This window comes from Lucilia cuprina, chromosome 6 (assembly GCF_022045245.1).
Source record: "Lucilia cuprina isolate Lc7/37 chromosome 6, ASM2204524v1, whole genome shotgun sequence".
NCBI lineage: Eukaryota > Metazoa > Arthropoda > Insecta > Diptera > Calliphoridae > Lucilia > Lucilia cuprina.
In genome coordinates, this window is record NC_060954.1 from 58013630 (window position 1) to 58033549 (window position 19920).

The window sequence follows — 19920 nt, forward strand, 5'->3', positions numbered from 1 at the left end:
TTGTCTATAGTCCAGACTATAGTCTTGTCTATAGTCCAGACTATAGTCTTGTCTATAGTCCAGACTATAGTCTTGTTTATAGTCCAGACTATAGTCTTGTCTATAGTCTTGTCTGTAGTCCAGACTGTAGTCTTGTCTATAGTCCAGACTATAGTCTTGTCTATAGTCTTGTCTATAGTCCAGACTATAGTCCAGACTATAGTCCAGACTATAGTTTTGTCTATAGTCCAGACTATAGTTTTGTCTATAGTCCAGACTATAGTTTTGTCTATAGTGCAGACTATAGTTTTGTCTATAGTCCAGACTATAGTTTTGTTTATAGTCCAGACTATAGTTTTGTCTATAGTCCAGACTATAGTTTTGTCTATAGTCCAGACTATAGTTTTGTCTATAGTCAAGACTATAGTTTTGTCTACTGTCCAGACTATAGTTTTGTCTATAGTCCAGACTATAGTTTTGTCCATAGTCCAGACTATAGTCTTGTCCATAGTCCAGACTAAAGTCTTGTCTATAGTCCAGACTATAGACTTGTCTATAGTCCAAACTATAGTCTTGTCTATAGTCCAGATTATAGTTTTGTCTATAAGGAATATGTCTTATTTTTTAAGGAACTTTGAGGTAAATCCTCGTAAATTTAAAGACACATGGATTTGATGTACACATATATCTTAATGGCAGTGTAAACGTGTAAATCTATGATTTTAGTTGATATTTACGAATATGTTTCTACAATAGACCTGTTTTTATAAATAAAGGAATTTGTCTTGGTTTTGCAGGAAACATAGTCGTTTTGATTGCAACAAGATCCTCGGGCTAGTTGTGAACTTTAAGCACTTAAAAGTCAGTGCAAGCAAGACGATCTTTCAGTTTGGCTTGGATTTCGTATATCCGATTACCCCTATAGTAATTGTCATAGAAAGTTTTAGAAACAAGAAGATTCTTAATTTAAATGATGTAAAAATTGTGTATTTTGCAACATCAAAGAACTTTCTTCTAAAGGACACGTCTAATTCTAACATTCACATAGAAAGTACTTTTTGTACATATGTATGTATGTACATTTAGAAAGTTGGCAAAAACAAAAATATGTAGGTTAATAGAAAATTGGCGTTACATTTTAAAACGTTTTTTATTTGTTGTATTTTTTTCTCGTTCTTCTTTAACATCTTAAAACTCAAAGAGTTGAAAGTGTTTTCATTTTTGCTTCTTCTAACCCTAAAAAGTATGCTTCTTTTTAGGCATGTTTTTTTTTTTTTTTTTTTTTTTTTAGAAAAGCCCTTTAAATATGCTTTTATATTTCACTTAAACTCTTTTTTTTGTTGTTGTTTTATTTTTATCTAAGTATCAAGTATGTAATGTTTATGCTCTATTTACCCAATAAATCCATTGAATAAGACTTATTTCTCATTTACTATTGTTTTCTAAAAATTTTCTTTGTATTTTGTTTTTATACTTTAATTTGTACCCTGTTGACTGTAAGAATGAGTGGATGATGGGGTATGTGTGTGTGTGGCTGTTATTTAAAATTGAATGTGTGCTCTTCAACGTCATTGTCACTCATAAATGTTAGGACCAAATATGTTTTGTCTATATATACATATATATAGAGTTCTATTATAATACTATTGATTGGGGAATTTGGGAAAGAAATCTGTGTGAAAAATTTAATTTTGTTGAAAATTTTTAAAAAGCTAATTTTGAGATTTACTTTTTCTTTTGTTGTCCCTGAGGTGGATAGTCAATATTATTTGTTTCTCTTTTTTTTAAAGGAAATATTGGCAATTTATATAAAATCTAATTATATAGAAAAGGAAGTGAATATAAATACTAGCATACTTTTAGGAAGAAATAATAAAAATGTTAAATTTTCCAACAACAGTAAAAATAAAATAATTTTTAATAAATTTTAACAAACACAAACTTAAATTTCCTTTTATAAAGCTTTTAATTAATTTATTTCTCAAAAAATAAAAAAATTTATTTAAAAGAAAAAAAATAATTTACTTCTTGTGGCTTCTTTAAGACTTTACACACCTAAAATACATTTCATTGATGTCAAAGTGTTTGTTAGAAAAAAAAATAAAAATAAAAGCAAAAATTATTGTTTTTTGACTTACCACCCACGCGCCTTAAGTAGACTTTACTTTTAGGCTTTGAAAAAAAGCCTTTATATATGCTTTAGTTTTTTTCTTTCTTCTATATTTTCATCAACAACACAGCAGTATTTTACTACTTAGTTTAAGTAGTAAATATATTTGTTTATTTGCCTCTATATATGCTTGGGTGTTTAAAGTAATGGGAATTTTTTTGCTCTATTTACCTTAAAACAAATATATTTGTTTTTTTCGCCGTTGTTCATATTTTCATTAGGTGAAGGTGACGAAAAGTGATTTAAAAGCTGTTAACTTAAAGTCTAAACTGAGAAAAGGTTTGGATTTAGTGATTAGAGTAATGCTTAACTCTTAATAGTTCTGAAGTAAATCGATCTTTAACAGTCTAAAAAACCAGCCTGATATGTCTTTATGGCGAAATTTACAATGATTTTGACACCGGATCAAGAAAACACATAAGTATTGTCATAATAATAGATAATAGAACCAGATCGTAACAAAATCAGAATAAAATTATAGGCTTATAACTGTTTCGTAGGTAGACATTTCAAAATGTTTTTTCATAATCGATCAATTGCGATAATTACAGTAACTTAGGGCCTTCAGTATAACTTTAAAGGCTAAAGAGACATATAACCCAGCAGTTTGATCGGAAAGTCCCGAACTACCTGTATAACCAACAGCCAAGGTTGGAGAGGAAAACAATCGTCACTGAAAAAACAGCTAAATGCTTTTAATGTGCTCTCTCTGGCTTACAAAGAGAACACTAAAGTGACACATTGTCAAACTGCTGGGAACTTACCGACCAGGATGCCCATAGCCACTGACTGTCCAGGTGAATAGCTATTTAAACATATGATTGTTCAACTGTCGGCGAATAGATAACTAAGAGACAGCAAAAAGATATAGTTTGTTTTTAAAGTATTCACTCTTTTACAAAGGGAACACTAAAGTGATGATTGTCTTCACCCTCGCCCCCTCTGGGGGCATGTTACCTTGGCGAGACCTCCGCCTTGGTGTTATTGCAATCCCGGGGTATAAAGAGGGCCCAATACCTCCAATCTGACCGGGATTGAAAAATTGGTGTTCTCAGTCTACTGCTTGGCTTAGTCCTTGCATAGATTGCCAGAGGTCAGACCAGAGCACCGCATAATCTGGTACTACCGCAGGACTATGTCCTGGCTGGTCAGTTGGTTGAGGTTCCTTCGGGATCCACGTAGTGGCTGTTGGTTGAACCCAAATTCGCGGGAAGAGTATAAGTGGCGGTTAAAAGACTGATGCATGATAATAGTCAATATTTCGGGATAAGTTCGGTGCTGTTGCCGAAAATCAACAGATACCCCATAGAGGAGTGACTGTGGGACTAAGCGTTGGAAATGGGTTGGTGTCAATTGTATATGATACGGAATGAATGTGAGGTATCCGGGACTCATCCACCCGTATACCTAAATGAGTGTGTCGTATGTTTTTCTCTATGAATGTGTCGGATAAATGAGATGTGTGCTGCTGTTGAATGATGATGGATGAAAGGTATCATATACATGTGATACCAATTAATTTTCCTTCCTTGTCCAGATGTGTTCAGAGTATACTCTGTTCATTCAGACTTACCACAGCGTGTCACTGTGAGTAAGAACGATGTCTACGGCTTATTGATGGATCGTGCTTCGGTCCACCGGTTACGTCTCTAGGTGCTGTTGCCGAATCAACAGAGCCATAGTAGTGTGGTTGTCTTACAACGTGACTACTTTGGCAAGAGATTAGATAGCTCGAGTACTCCAGCAAAGTACTTGCGCATGGTACCGGTCATAGCCAATGTGCAAAAATTGCCACCTGAGTCTTCATTGAAGACAAAGGGGCGATCGTAGACCGTTCTCAAGTCTACCCTGTGGATGAAAAAGACCACCGTGAGATAAGGCCGACACGGCAGGTGCTCACGTTAAAACTCTCGACAGTTTGTCTTCACCCTCGTCTACAAAGAGTACATCCATGACGAAGGACAAAATATACCCGACTAGATGGTTAGACTGCTGGGAACTTATAGATCAGTACCCCTAACCAGCAACTGTCTAGGTGAATAGCTAATTTAGTATATGCTTTTCCTTTGATGAAGTTAATAGTCACCAAATAGATTACTAAGAGACATCAAAAAGCATAAGTTTGATCGCTCTCTCGCTTACAAAGGGGACATTAAAATGACGATCATCTTCACCCCCCGTTTACAAAGAGTACTTTAGTGACGAGAGTCGAAATAGAGACAATAAGGCTATTAGACGTAAATGGAAGTTACTGGATGTATTGACTTTTTGTGGAACTACTGGAAACTTATCGATCAGGCGAACGACTTTAACCATTGTTTGAAAGATCGGTCTTAATTGAAATGTGATCAAATGATATTCTATTAGGGTCAACAATGGCAGGAAGAAGATTCAATATAATGTTCCGCAAGTTGATCTATTGGGTTTTAATTTCGGTGATTAAAGCCTAATTTTGTGCATTAAACTGCTTTAGATATTACTTTATTACTTTATACTCTTTTTCAAGTATCGAAAGAGAAAGTTTAAATACTCGATAAGAATGATATTCATAGAAAATTAGTTTAGGTCCAAAATCTCGGTTAAAAAGTTTTCAATAACCTTTTAGTTTTGGGTTATTGATGTTTTTATTTATGCTCTACTCTACTCTACTCTACTGTTTTGAGTTGTAACTTTTCTATTCCTATTGTATTCTCTTTCAAAACCAAGACTAAAGATCATAACAATGATCGGCTATGTTCTCTGGGTTTTAGCAGTTCCATTTGAAAAGAAGTTTAGTGATTAAAACTTCTCTTCCTAAATGGTACTGTTTTGTAAATAGAGTTTAGTTTCAGTTTATAGCGCTTTAGATTGTTCTACTTTTGAATCGCAACGTTCTCATTGGCATATAAATGAAAAGGATCAAGCGATTCGTTCAATTTATAAAAATACTAGATAACTGTTGTATATATTATCAATTAGATCTACAGTTTGAAATGGTTCAAAATGCTGATTTAGTTAATTATCTTGGTTATCCTCATAAAGGTGCCAATCAACTTTCGATTATTAAAGAACCCAAGTGGGTATTTGAATTTAAGAACAAAATGCTCAATGAAGCTTTAAGTTCATTCACTGAAGCAAATATAAAATAAAAGCATGTTTTATAAGGGATTTATAAAAAAGGGGCTTCCTTAAATTGTTTAACCAGTTACTCCATCATAAGGTCGTCACCACCGTTCCCATAGACGATGTCGTCGGCTTCATTCTCATCGTAAATTTCCAACATTTCATCGTGTTTGTTTCTATGTATATATGTATGTGTGTAAGTGAGTGTGATAAATATTTTTTTCTTCTCTAAAGTGGTTCTTTTTTATTCTAGTTTATTATTATTTACTATTATTTTTTGCTGCTGTTGTTTGTTGTTGTTATTTTATTTTCTTGTGGTGTTGCTCATGTGTAACTTTCAAGTATCAAAAGTTGGTTTTTGAGGTTACTTTTTGATGTGCTCTAATGTGTGTAAGTGTATGGGAAGATGGGGTAGTGGAAGTGGAAATGATTTTGATGTGTTTTATAGTGTTGTTTTAAGAGGGGAAGGGGGGGAGGTGATATAAATCTAATAATTGTTCAGTATACAGGCTACTGCTGTAAGGAATGCGAAATGAATATAAAAATAATTTATAATAATAAATAATTGTTAGTTTGTTTTTTCTGGATGAGAAATATATTGATATAAATAATGTTATTTTCAATGACATAAGCTTTCATAAAGTATTAATAGGAAAGCTATGCATTTAGAATAAAATTATAAATTAAATTTTGCAACATTATAGGCTATAGTCTAGTCTAGTCAATACTCTAGTCTATAGGCTAGTCTATAGTCTAGTCTATAGTCTAGTCTTTAGTCTAGTCTATAGTCCAGTCTATAGTCTAGTCTATAGTGTAGTCTATAGTCTAGTCTATAGCCAAGTCTATAGTCTAGTCTATAGTCTAGTCTATAGTCTACTCTATAGTCTAGTCTATAGTTTTGTCTATAGTCTAGTCTATAGTCTAGTCTATAGTCTAGTCTATAGTCTAGTCTATAGTCTAGTCTATAGTCTAGTCTATAGTCTAGTCTATAGTCTAGTCTATAGTCTAGTCTATAGTCTAGTCTATAGTCTAGTCTATAGTCTAGTCTATAGTCTAGTCTATAGTCTAGTCTATAGTCTAGTCTATAGTCTAGTCTATAGTCTAGTCTATAGTCTAGTCTATAGTCTAGTCTATAGTCTAGTCTATAGTCTAGTCTATAGTCTAGTCTATAGTCTAGTCTATAGTCTAGTCTATAGTCTAGTCTATAGTCTAGTCTATAGTCTAGTCTATAGTCTAGTCTATAGTCTAGTCTATAGTCTAGTCTATAGTCTAGTCTATAGTCTAGTCTATAGTCTAGTCTATAGTCTAGTCTGGTTTATAGTCTAGTCTGGTCTATAGTCTAGTCTATAGTCTAGTCTATAGTCTAGTCTATAGTCTAGTCTATAGTCTGGTCTATAGTCTAGTCTATAGTCTAGTCTATAGTATGGTCTATAATTGTGTCTATAGTCTAGTATAGTCTTCAGTCAAATATATAGTCTAGTCTTTAGTGGTAGCTTGGTCTAGCTTACAGTCTCATCTGTAGTCTAGTCTATAGTCTTCAGTCTTGTACTTTTTTTAAATTGCAGTTTTGGCTTCATTTCTCTCTTTTTCAACATAACTTTTTGTATTGTGTGTGTGTTAAGGAGAGAGTGTTTCCAAATTTTTCATTAATAAAATTTAATTGTACATTTTTTTAGTTTTACCACTGAACAGACATTTCCCGTTTATACCCTACACCATTAGAGTAGAGCATAAGGCGTTTTAGTTGATGTTTGTGATACCAAGTCGAGCAATATGTTTTGGGTATCTTATTTTTGATGTCATAAACATCAGCTAGAACCTGGCGTTATTACGACAAAATAAAACAGAACATTATCGTGTAGAATATCATATAGTCGCATATGTCCCATTTTACTTTCTTAATAGATTGGCTTTCTTGTTGTAGTTTTTCGCTTGTGTTGCTATAGCAAAAATTTAATTGCCTAAATTGCAGCCGAAAACAAAAACTACACAACATTTTGAAAATAGCTCATTAATCAAAAGAGTTTGAAAAGACTAAATGTAATAAAATTACTTTTTATGTTTTTGTTTTTTTTTGCATATTTAGTTTAGTAAGTGCAATTTTGCGTCAATTATAGTTTTAAGAGAAAATAAATCAAATTATTTTTTAACATTACATTACGTTAAGGTTTGCTCGACTATTATACCAAATAGTTGGTGATTAGGACACAAGGGAATTTAAAGAGAAAACTATTTGACTAAAAAATTTCTATATACAATTTTTATACTACAGGTTTATCTTATAAAAACTGTTATATAGAAACAAAATTTGTAAAGAAAAATGTAATACTTTAATTTTTCTTTGAAGAAGACATGTTATTGAAATTTTTCTTTGAAAAAAACTATAGAAAAATATTTGAATATTTTTGTCTATAAAAATCTGTTATACAAACGTTTTTATACTAAATTTCTCTAGATAAAACTGTTATACGAAAATTTATAAAAAAACCTATTATACTAAAAAATAAAAAAAAACTGTTTACTAAATTTTTATTTAAAAAAATAGTGTTCATTACAATAAACTGTTATACTGAAAATTTTCTATACAAAAAAATGTAATAATTGATATTATCAAGAGAAAATTATGTTATAAATAAGAATTATGCAGAAAAACTGTTATACAGAATATTTTCTCTATAAAAATCTGTTATACAAGAGAATTTTTTTTTAAATTTTTCTAAAAAAAATTTTATATAAAACTGTTATACCAAGATTTTTGTAGAAAAAACTATTACACAAAAAAATTCAACAGAATATTTTTATTTATGAAAATCTGTTATACAAAAAAATGTTCCAAAATAAAAAATAGTTTTCATTGCTATAAACTATTATACTGAAAATTTTCTATACAAAAAACTGTTATACTTGATATTATCAAGAGAAAATTGTGTTATAGTTAGGAATTCTGCAGAAAAGCTGTTATACAGACTATTTTTCTCTATAAAAATCTGTTATACAAGAGGATTTTTTTTAAATTTTTCTAAAAAAAAAATTTTATATAAAACTGTTATATCAAAATTTTTGTAGAAAAAACTATTATATAAAAAAATTCAACAGAATATTTTTATTTATAAAAATCTGTTATACAAAAAAATTTTCTAAAATTTTTATGCTAAATTTCTATGAATAAAACTGTTATACGAAAAATTTAAAAAAAAACTATTATACTAAAAATACAACAAAAAATGTTTATTAAATCTTTTTTAAGTACAGTTGTAATGGAAAATTTTATTACAAAAAACTGTTATACTGAAAATTGTCTTGTTATTGTTAAAAGAAAATGATGTTATACTAAAGAATTCTGCAGAAAAACTGTTATACAGAATATTTTTTTTTTTAAATCTTTTATACAAGAAGATTTTTTTAAATTTGTATGCTAAATTTCTAAAACTGTTATACTAACAATTTGATTTAGAGAAAACTTTTATACTAAAAACAATAACAGAAAAACTAAAAAGATATTTTATAAATAAAAACTGTTATACAAAAAAATTATTCACAAAAACTGTTATACAAAATTTTCTATTTAGAAACACTATTAAACAAAATCCTTAATTTTTAAAACATTTTATGATGAAAATTTTATTGAGAAAAAAACTGTTATACTAAACATTCTTGTAAGATAATTTTATAGAGAAAACTGTTATACAAGCATAGAAGAAAACTGGTATACTTATAACTTTCGTTAAAAAAAACTGTCATACAAAATAATGTTATTTGGAAAAAATAGTTTTCTTTTGAAAAAAAAAAAATTGTCAAAAATTTCCTATAAAGAGAACTGTTATACTGAAACTTGTAAGTAAATAAGTTTTAAACAACAAATTTTCTCTATAAAAACTTTTATTAAGACAATTTTCTATAGAAAAATCTGTTTTACCCAAATTTCTCTTTAGAATAACTGTTATACACATGTTATAAAGAGAACTGTTATACTAAAACTTGTAAGTAAAAATGTTTTAAACAGCAAATTTTCTTTATGAAAACTTTTATAAAGACAATTTCATGTAGAAAAATCTGTTTTACCCAAATTTCTCGAGAGAACAAAAATGTTTCATCTAAAGGCTCCTCTTTTTTTTTTGGATGAAAAATTGTCTTATAATAAATGAGAAATCTTATAAGATTTTTCTATAGAGAAGTCAATATAGTCCATAGGCAAGATATAGAATGTGCCTATGGACTAAGTAGTTAGTAGATTAGTTCATATACAACTTAATAGACTTATCCATAAACTAGTAAATAGACGTGAACCTTGTCAACATATTGGTCAGTAAACTGGTGCATATGCTTGTCTATATACTAGTTAGTAGACTAGTTCATGAAGTAGTTAATAGACTAGTCAATAGAGTTGTGCACCGACTAGACTAAACAATATACTAGTCAGCAGATTCATAAACTAGTCAGCTGTCTTCACCAGAGCCTAACAACATAGTATTTTAAAGACTTATCATAGTAATTTAGTACTTTAGTACACCACAAAAAGTACTATTCTCATTAAAATTCATTAGTATTTCAATTACCCATGCCAAAGCTACTAGATCGTCTTAAAACTTTATAAAATACCCACCCACGCTTTCAATGTGTTACAGACCGAACAAAATGAGTAATCAAATCAATATCAATTACTAATCATGAAAAAGTTGTAAAAAAAGAAAACTATAGAAACACAGCAGCAGTTTTATTTGTTTATAACAAAATTCAATTTGCCACTATGAAATATTTATAAAATAAAGTTGAATTTAACGTTCTTTGTCGTAATATGATTATGAATTATAACCATCCGCTCAATTATTTTATCAGTTCAATCTATGAGCAATCAAAAAAGTGAAAAAAAGTTAATTTTTTTTGTGTTCTCTTTATTTTAGGAGTCATATGAAAAGCTATTAAATTGTGGGTTTTATAACATGCTGCAGACAGCAGCACAACTTAACTATTAAGAATAGTAGGGATACAGTAGGCGATAAATGTATACAACCTATAGGATTTAGTTATAAAAGTTGTTATTATTTAAAAGTGTAGGAAGATGAAGTTTGTAATCAAATAACTAAAAAAAGTTTTTCATGTTTTTCTGTTTTCTAATAATTTGTTTCAAAGGAGTACTTAACTATTTTGACATTTATAAAAATTTAGATTTTTATCATGAACATGTACAAGTTTTGTTTTTTTTTAGTTCATCATATATGACATCATCCCACTGTACTTAAGAATTATATACATATGTCTGTGTATAGATAGTAAAGCATTTTATTTTACCAAAATATAAAATATGTAAATTTTATAGAAAATTTTAGTAAAACCGAGCATATTCATATGTATGTAAGTGTATGGTACTACTAATACTCGTATTTGAATTACCGCACATCCTCATACTTCCTGTAGTTTCCTTTTTTTCGGTTTTGTTTGGCAATACCAACAACAAAACGACCAAAAAAATAAAAATGGGGGGAAAAAACTTACTGACTTAAATCGCGTGCTTAGAATTTTTAATGGTATTGATTTTTTGTTGTTATTGTTTTAACTTTATAAAGGCAATTGCCAGTTTATGGAGAGGCATGTGTGTGTGTGTGTGGGATTGCGTATGAGTGTTAGTATATGAACCCAGCTGAGTTAAAGAATATAACTAATAAAATGGTTCTACAGCAAAAAAAAACTTTTACTCTAAATATGTTCCTTAATAAAAACTGTTATATACGCATAATTTTGTTTATAAATAAAAACTGTTATACTAAACACTTTCTATAGAAAACTATTTGAAAAGAACATTTACTACGAAAGAGAAATTGTTATACTGAAAGAAAAATTTCTGAATAAAACAGACATTTTCTGAATAAAATGTTAAAGATAAAATTTTCTTTAGAAAAAACAATTGTTATTTTCTATAAAAAAAATAAAATAGGAAAAACTGTTAAAAGAACCACTGCAACTAAGGCACTCATAGTTGAAGGCAAACAACTATGCATGTACATTTAATCATAGTTTTACAACAATTTCCTTTTTTAGTTTCTCATGTTGTTCTTATAATTCTTAGTATTACTCTGTATTATAACTTTTTTGTTTTGTATATAAATACTACATCGATTTCTTCGAATTCGTTAATGGCTCTATAAATTTTTCAACTATTTCCAACAGTAATGTTATTCAGTTCACTTTGGTTTAAAGGTATTTCTTGTAAGAATTCACTAAATAAAAACAACATATAGAGTAGTTTTTTTGTGTCGCTAGTAGTTTTGCCTTTTATGTTGCGTGTGGCAAAGTAAGTTTTGAGAAGTTCTGTTGTTTAATTTATGACACTGTGGTGTGGTTTTGTGGTAAATGCACTGAAATTAAGGTTGGAGGAATTAAAAGTTTTGCACGAGAATTGTTAAGTACATGAGGATTAGGGTTCTATAAATCGACTTTCGAACAATCCACTTTTTGTCGAAAAAGTCGAAAAGTCGAAGTCGACTATTTTGTTTCAAAAAAGTCGATAACTCGACTATTGTTTGTGAAAAAAGTCAAAAAGCCGACTTTGTTTTTAAAAAAGTCGAAAATTTGAAAAAAGTCGATAAGTCGAAAAAGTTCGATAAGTCGAAGAAAGTCAAAAAGTCGTAAAAAGTCGGAAGGTCGGAAAAAGTCGGAAAAAGTCGAAAATAGTCGAAAAGTCAAAAGGTCGGAAAAAAGTTGGAAAAAGTCGAAAAGTCGACTATTTAAAAAAGGCGGAAAAAGTCGAAAATAGTCAAAAAGTCGTAAAAATTCGAAAGGTCGGAAAAAAGTTCGAAAAAGTCGAAAAAAGTCGAAAAGTCGACTATTTATAAAATTCTTATGGTCGAAAAGTCTAAAAGTCGTCTTTTAATTCAATGAAAAAAGTCGAAAAATCGACTTTTCATATAATGCAAAAAGTCGAAAAATTGACTTTTAACTAAATACAAAAAGTCGAAAAGTGGACTTTTCGTTTCAACTATAGAAGCCTAATGAGGATAAGTTAACTAACTAACTAAATAACTAACTAACTAACTAACTAACTAACTAACTAACTAACTAACTAACTAACTAAATAACTAACTAACTAACTAACTAACTAACTAACTAACTAACTAACTAACTAACTAACTAATTAACTAACTAACTGACTAACTGACTAACTGACTAACTGACTAACTAACTAACTAACTAACTAACTAACTAACTAACTAACTAACTAATTAACTAACTAACTGACTAACTGACTAACTGACTAACTGACTAACTGACTAACTAACTAACTAACTAACTAACTAACTAACAACTAACTAACTTACTAACTTATTAACTTACTAACTTACTAACTTATTAACTTACTAACTTACTAACTTACTAACTTACTAACTTACTTACTTACTAACTTACTAACTTACTAACTTACTAACTTACTAACTTACTAACTTACTAACTTACTAACTTACTAACTTACTAACTTACTAACTTACTAACTTACTAACTTACTAATTTATATAACTTACTAACTTACTAACTTACTAACTTACTAACTTACTAACTTACTAACTTACTAACTTACTAACTTACTAACTTACTAACTTACTAACTTACTAACTTACTAACTTACTAACTTACTAACTTACTAACTTACTAACTTACTAACTTACTAACTTACTAACTTACTAACTTACTAACTTACTAACTTACTAACTTACTAACTTACTAACTTACTAACTTACTAACTTACTAACTTACTAACTTACTAACTTACTAACTTACTAACTTACTAACTTACTAACTTACTAACTTACCAACTTACTAACTTACTAACTTACTAACTTACTAACTTACTAACTTACTAACTTACTAACTTACTAACTTACTAACTTACTAACTTACTAACTTACTAACTTACTAACTTACTAACTTACTAACTTACTAACTTACTAACTTACTAACTTACTAACTTACTAACTTACTAACTTACTAACTTACTAACTTACTAACTTACTAACTTACTAACTTACTAACTTACTAACTTACTAACTTACTAACTTACTAACTTACTAACTTACTAACTTACTAACTTACTAACTTACTAACTTACTAACTTACTAACTCACTAACTTACTGACTTTCTAACTTAACATCCTACTAACTTTCAATTTGAAAATCTTTTAAATTTTTTGTCAACAGAATATTTTTATGAAATATTTAGGTTAAAAATTATGAACAAATATGTATTTATTTTCTATTAAACATATTTTATGTTCATTAAAATAATACAGGGTCGTACTAGGTGGGCACTTCTCTATACATGCGTACACATTTAATATGTTGTCTAATCGTATGCTAAATTATCTTGACATTTCATGTAAAAAACATAAAATGGGGTGTTATAGGCCCTTTTTAAAATAAATATAATTTTATAAAATATTTATTTATTTTTAGACTTTTTAAAGCTAAATTAAACTTTGTAAATTTTGATTTCTTTTTTTATAATAATTACAAAGGCAGGGAAATTTATAGAGTTTTTACCTCCCTAGTCAATTTAAGTAACATTGACAAGCGTTAGAGAATGAAGAAAACAGGGAATTTTTTTTTTAAATTTAAGCACAAATTTACTTCTATCTATCTATCTATCTATCTATCTATCTATCTATCTATCTATCTATCTATCTATCTATATATCTAACTATCTAGCTAGTTAGCGAACTAACTAACCAAGTAGCTAGTTAGCGAACTAACTAACCAAGTAGCTACTTAGCGAACTAACTAACTAACTAACTAACCAAGTAATTAAATAACTAACTAACTTACCAACTAACCAATTGTTATTACAAAATTAAATTTTTGGTGAAAAATTTTAATTGAAAAATTGGATTTTCATGAAAATTATTATTATTATTTTTTTTTTTTTTTTTAATTGTTTTTTAGTAAAAAATTTAATTATTATTAAAAAATTGGATTTTTACAGAAAATTTATATTTTTCTAAAAATTTAATTTTAATTGAAAAATTCAATTTTTAGTGAAAATTTGGATTTTAAGTGAAAATTTAATTGTAGTGAAAAACTAAATTTTAAGTGAAACATTTTAATTTTAAACAAAAAATTCGATTTTAATAAAAAATGTAATTTCAAGTAAAAAATTTAATTTTTTGTAAAAATCCAATTAATAGTGAAAATTGAAATTTTTATAAAAAAAATTAAAAAATATTTTTAATTAAAATTTTGAGTAGAAAAAGAATTTCTAGATAAATGGAATTTTTAATCAAAAAATTGAATTTTAAACACAGCTTTTAATTAACAAAATCACTAACTGCGGCTTTCAGTAGTCAACAAACGTTAGATCCTTATAATAAAGCGCAGATCCAAGATTCTGTCATTAGTAACAAAGGAGCGATTGTAAGAAGATTTATAAATATTAAATATTAGACAAATTATTCAACAGTAGACAGAGGCACCTTCTACAAACCTTCTGTCTAGAAAAGTTGAATAAAGAAGTATTTTATAAGCTAAGTAGCATTAATGAACAGTTGCTCACAGCAAAGGTCTAGAAAACTTTATATAATTTTAGTCCTTAATATTTTGTTTATATTTGAATGGCAATAAAATATAAATTTTAATAAAAATTCGCAAGTTATTGATTTAATAGTTTGCCATAAAGCAGCAGTTTCAGTTTAAATTCCAAATTAACATCAATCTAATTTAAGTTGAAAGTTAAAAAACTAATATATTTTATTATTATTAAAATTATATGATTTTTTTAACTGGCAAACAGTTGGCATCTCTCTAATTGTCAATTTGACTATACTCACACACTCTCTCACATACAAACACACACTCACACACACAGTAGCACACAAATCTACCGTTAAAAAGTTGTATTTTTTACGTATTCCTTTTTAAACAAAAACATCGTAAGTTATACTCTCTCTCTCTCTGTGTTATTCCCTTTTGTGTTTTATATTCGGCCATTTATAGGTATCATCATGATTTTCTTATTTTCTTTTTTTTTCATACGAATACAAATAAAACATAAAAAATAGAAAAGAAACCCACACACACTCTTATCGAATAATGTAAGTTAACTAGAAGAAGATATCCTTCTTGGCACTTCTTATAAAACATTTTGAAAATTTTCATTTTTTCTAATGAAAAATTATTAATTTTCTTCTATTAATTATTAATTTTACGTTTTACTCACTTTATTTAAATAGATTTTACACAATTTTCATGGTGTATTTTCTTTTAGCTTCTTTTTCACATTTTCGTTGTCTAAAGGTAAAAAATTTATTGCAAAATACTTTTTTTTAAACATCAACTAAGTGCAACTTTGTTATTTTGGCTTTTTTGTGTAAATTTTACTAAATAGACATTTTTTATTTAAGGATTTTCTTTTTTTATTTTTTATATAATTTTAGAGGTTTTTTTTCACTGGGATTTTCCTTTTTTAATATATAAAAGGATTATATCTTAAAATATTTCACTATACTTTATATTCACTTTTTTCGGGCTCTTTTTTTTTGTTTGCTTATATATTTAATTCTTATTGTTGTTGTTGTTGTTATTGCTATATATTTTCTTTTGTTTTGTGTGATAACGTTAAAACAGCGTAATGGTTTTCACTAATTGACAGGAGAAAAACGAATAACAGTTGTTTTACTATAACAACTTGCTAAAAGCATAAATTTCTTTGGAAAAGAAAACATTTCACTCTCTAGCGCTGCTCTCAATTATTCTCTTTGTCTGTATTTTTCGCCTTAGCCAGGTTAACTGTTGTGCTCTGTTTGTAAGTGAGTTTACCGTTATTTCTAACCAATTGTCGGTTTTATATATAATTAACAGCAAAAGAGTTTAAAAGGATTTCTAGCAGCAATGAATGAAATTTTGGTACCATTTGACAATTATCCAGAAAAATGTTCCAAAAGAAATTGGTAAAATACAGAAATTATGGAAATATATTCTTCATTTTTTAGCTAGTTAGAACTGAACAAGAACTGAACTAGAATTGAACTAGAACTGAACTAGAACTGAACTAGAACTGAACTAGAACTGAACTAGAACTGAACTAGAACTGAACTAGAACTGAACTAGAACTGAACTAGAACTGAACTAGAACTGAATTAGAACTGAACTAGAACTGAAATAGAACTGTAATGTTATATAAATGTGATCTGGTTTTGTACAGAATCTAGTCCTTTGAAGCTGCTTAACTATGTATGTATAATTTCTTACCTATTTTATTTTACAGTTTTACTTCCAATTATAGGCTTCTAAAAGTGTAATTTAGCAAGAGAACAATTATATCATCAAACAATGATTTTTTCAAAAGAACACTTAAATAAATGAAAATAATTACAGAAATGCTTATTCATAAATACTTTCAGCTCAATTAAGATTTGCATATTATGCATTATTTCCAGCTGTTACCTCAATGTCATACAGTGTGCTCCCTAAAACATATTTTTTTGCAAATAAAATGAAATATATTTTAATTTTTATACATTATTTAATCCAGGAGAATCAAAGCATAGAAAAGAAAACGTTTAGATTTTCAAAACTTGGATGTATTTTAAATATAAATATACTAAACACTTATCAATATTTTTTTTAAGTAAAAACATTTTTCAACAAGTATTTACCTAAGGAATTTATAAAACTAAAAAGGTATTCTTTTAGTAAACAACTTTTTTTTGTTATTAAACAAAGGTGTACGACTAACTCTAACAAGGACATATGTTTGAGATTTTAACGAAAATGTCCTTTAGATGTTAAAATCTATCTTAAGGCCATCAATTAAGAAAAACTTCCTTGTTTTACATCCTTGTGTTGCTTCAATTATTTAACTACATATACTACGTTTTTTTATTCTATTTATTTAAATTTCTTATTGAAGTTGTTGCTGTTGCTTTTTTGTTGTTGCAACTAAAGATGTTTTCTGAAGAATATATAGTTTTTTGTTACCAACAACTTGTTTTAGGACAATTTTTAACTATTGTCTGGATATGTGGGCTCTTTACAACATGGTTCATACATATGTATATATGTGAGTGTGTGTTAGAGTTAGTTTGGAAAAGTATGTCCTGATTATTTAAGTTTGTTTTATCTAGTTGTTATAGTACATGTGTGTCGTTATTTCGTTGTATTTTAAAGTTTTATTTTAAGTATATTTTTTCAACAAATATTCCAGCACTAAATACTTTCTATTTAAACTTATTTCTTTAACTATAGCAAGTCTACTTTTGCTGGTAAAGTTATTATAATGAAAACTTTTTGACATCACTTTCGTATACATCTGTGCATATACAGTAGGGTGGATCGAAAAGGCTCCTTTGTGATCAAATCTTATTTAGACAATAACAACCAGCATCGATTTAAAAGATCTGCAAAATCGAAATTCTCTTGATTAAATAAAGACTTAATAATATATACTTATTCGTAACATAAATTTAAAATCTTATTTTCCAATATAATATCCAAACACTTCCTTAACTGGACTAAAAAAACTAACCCTAATACTCACTCACGTACATACACACCTACACAAGAATAAATGTTTCTATAAGTTTATACTTCTTGAAGTGTGTTTAAGTTGTATAGAAGAACTTACCTTGATTTTTCATTACTGATACAGACAAGTTGGTTGGTTGTTGAAGATTTAATTCCTAAACAGCTTGGTTTACTATTTTAAATAGTTTAGATTCTCCGTGAACAATGGAGAAATAAAAGAAAGAAATGTTTAAATACTATTCAACAAACCGTTATACAATAGGAAATATAATACAAATCCATCTATTCAAATTACAAACTAACCTAAGAAATTTTGATTCTATTTAATTTTTAGTAAAATTTCAATTAAAATCTGAAGATATGAAAAATTCAGGTCATGCAATGTTTATATAAGTTACAAACTTATTTGGCTAAAAATAAGGAGTTTACGTCGAATGTTTTAGTTGTTGCTGAGCCTAAAGCTGCATAATAGTACACAAATCGGATTAATTCTGTTCTAGTTCTATTCTAGTTCTGTTCCAGTTCTGTTCTAGTTCTGTTCTAGTTCTGTTCTAGTTCTGTTCTAGTTCTGTTCTAGTTCTGTTCTAGTTCTGTTCTAGTTCTGTTCTAGTTCAGTTCTAGTTCAGTTCTAGTTCAGTTCTAGTTCAGTTCTAGTTCAGTTCTAGTTCAGTTCTAGTTCTGTTCTAGTTCTGTTCTAGTTCAGTTCTAGTTCAGTTCTAGTTCAGTTGTAGTTCAGTTGTAGTTCAGTTATAGTTCAGTTGTAGTTCAGTTCTAGTTCAGTTCTAGTTCAGTTCTGGTTCAGTTCTAGTTCAGTTCTAGTTCAGTTCTAGTTCAATTCTAGTTCAGTTCTTGTTCAGTTCTAGTTCAGTTCTAGTTCAGTTCTAGTTTAGTTGTAGTACAATTCTAGTTCAGTTCACGTTCAGACGCAGTGTTACTAATTACGCAAAAAACTATTTAATTATCCTTTAAACTAATGAAATATAATTTAATGAGTCTGTTGCTTTAAAAACTTATTTAACAAGAAGTGACTACTTAAAAAACTATTCCAACACACACCCACACTGCTGCCATATTGTTTATTTATTTAGTTAATATCTTTTTTTTGTTAAATATTTATGTACACAGAAAACTGACAACTAAGGAGAAAACAATTTAAACAAAAAAAAAACGAATCCTTATTTATGGAAAATGTACAAAATCCACTCGAATCAAATAAACTGCAAAATAAAGAATAACGAAAACTAACAAAAACAAATATTTAAAAGACAACTACAATAATAACAACAAGAAATGATACAATGACAGCGTCAAAAACAACAATGACAATGTCTAATAAGTATGTACATACATTTATTATTGTTGTTCTTTCTTTAAAATATGAGTAGTTAGTTGTTCAAACTGTCAGTGAGTGAGTCAGTCAAAGACTGAACAAAAAAAAAAACGAATACATATTTACATACATATGTATGTATTTAGTACTCTTGTAATTGTGTTTGTAAGTTAGTTGTGTAAATTAGTTCACGTTTATTTCAAGACATTTTCTAGTTTTCGAAGGTGGATGCATGTTAGAATACATGTCAAAAAAATTTCAGACATATACATATACATAGACATACATACTTACATCTGGTTAGACAATATACACCCTTAGACACGTACTCGAACGTAATAATAATTTAAAAATTTGCCTTACAAAAAAAAAAGGTACTTTTTTTGTAATATTTTAAAGTCGTTAGGTCCCATAAGCAAGTAATAACCAAGAGATTAGGAATGGAATATTTTTGGAAACTTTTTATATCAAATTAAACTTTGAGAAGATCATTTAGAATCTTTAAAAGATTTCGTTGTTTTTTGCTTAAAAATGTTCATATTAGAGGTTGTGAAAGGTTAAACGTCGTTTTTTCGACTTTTTTCATTAAGTTAAAAGTCATTCAGTTTAAAAGTTTCATTAAGTTTTTGACTTTTTTCCACATTTTTAAAAATATCGACTATTTTTGACTTTTTTTCTACTAATTTCGAGTTTTCGACTTTTTACGACTTTTTTCGACTTTTTCCGACTTTTCGATTTTTTTTTTGACCTTATCCGACTTTTCGACTATTTTAGAGTTTTTGACTTTTTTCCACTTTTTTTTAAATTTTCGACTATTTTTGACTTTTTTCTACTA

The 19920-nt window shown here is 28.2% G+C and overlaps 1 protein-coding gene across 1 annotated transcript in view; it reads left to right on the forward strand.

Moving 5' to 3' along the window:
- Window positions 1-5121: 5121 nt before the first annotated feature.
- The window catches only part of LOC111688005, a 37028-nt gene continuing 22229 nt past the window's right edge, over window positions 5122-19920 (forward strand). The window contains exon 1 of the mRNA XM_046954214.1: window positions 5122-5208. Within this exon, the coding sequence (XP_046810170.1) occupies window positions 5122-5208 (87 nt within the window). The remainder of the gene's footprint in view (window positions 5209-19920) is intronic.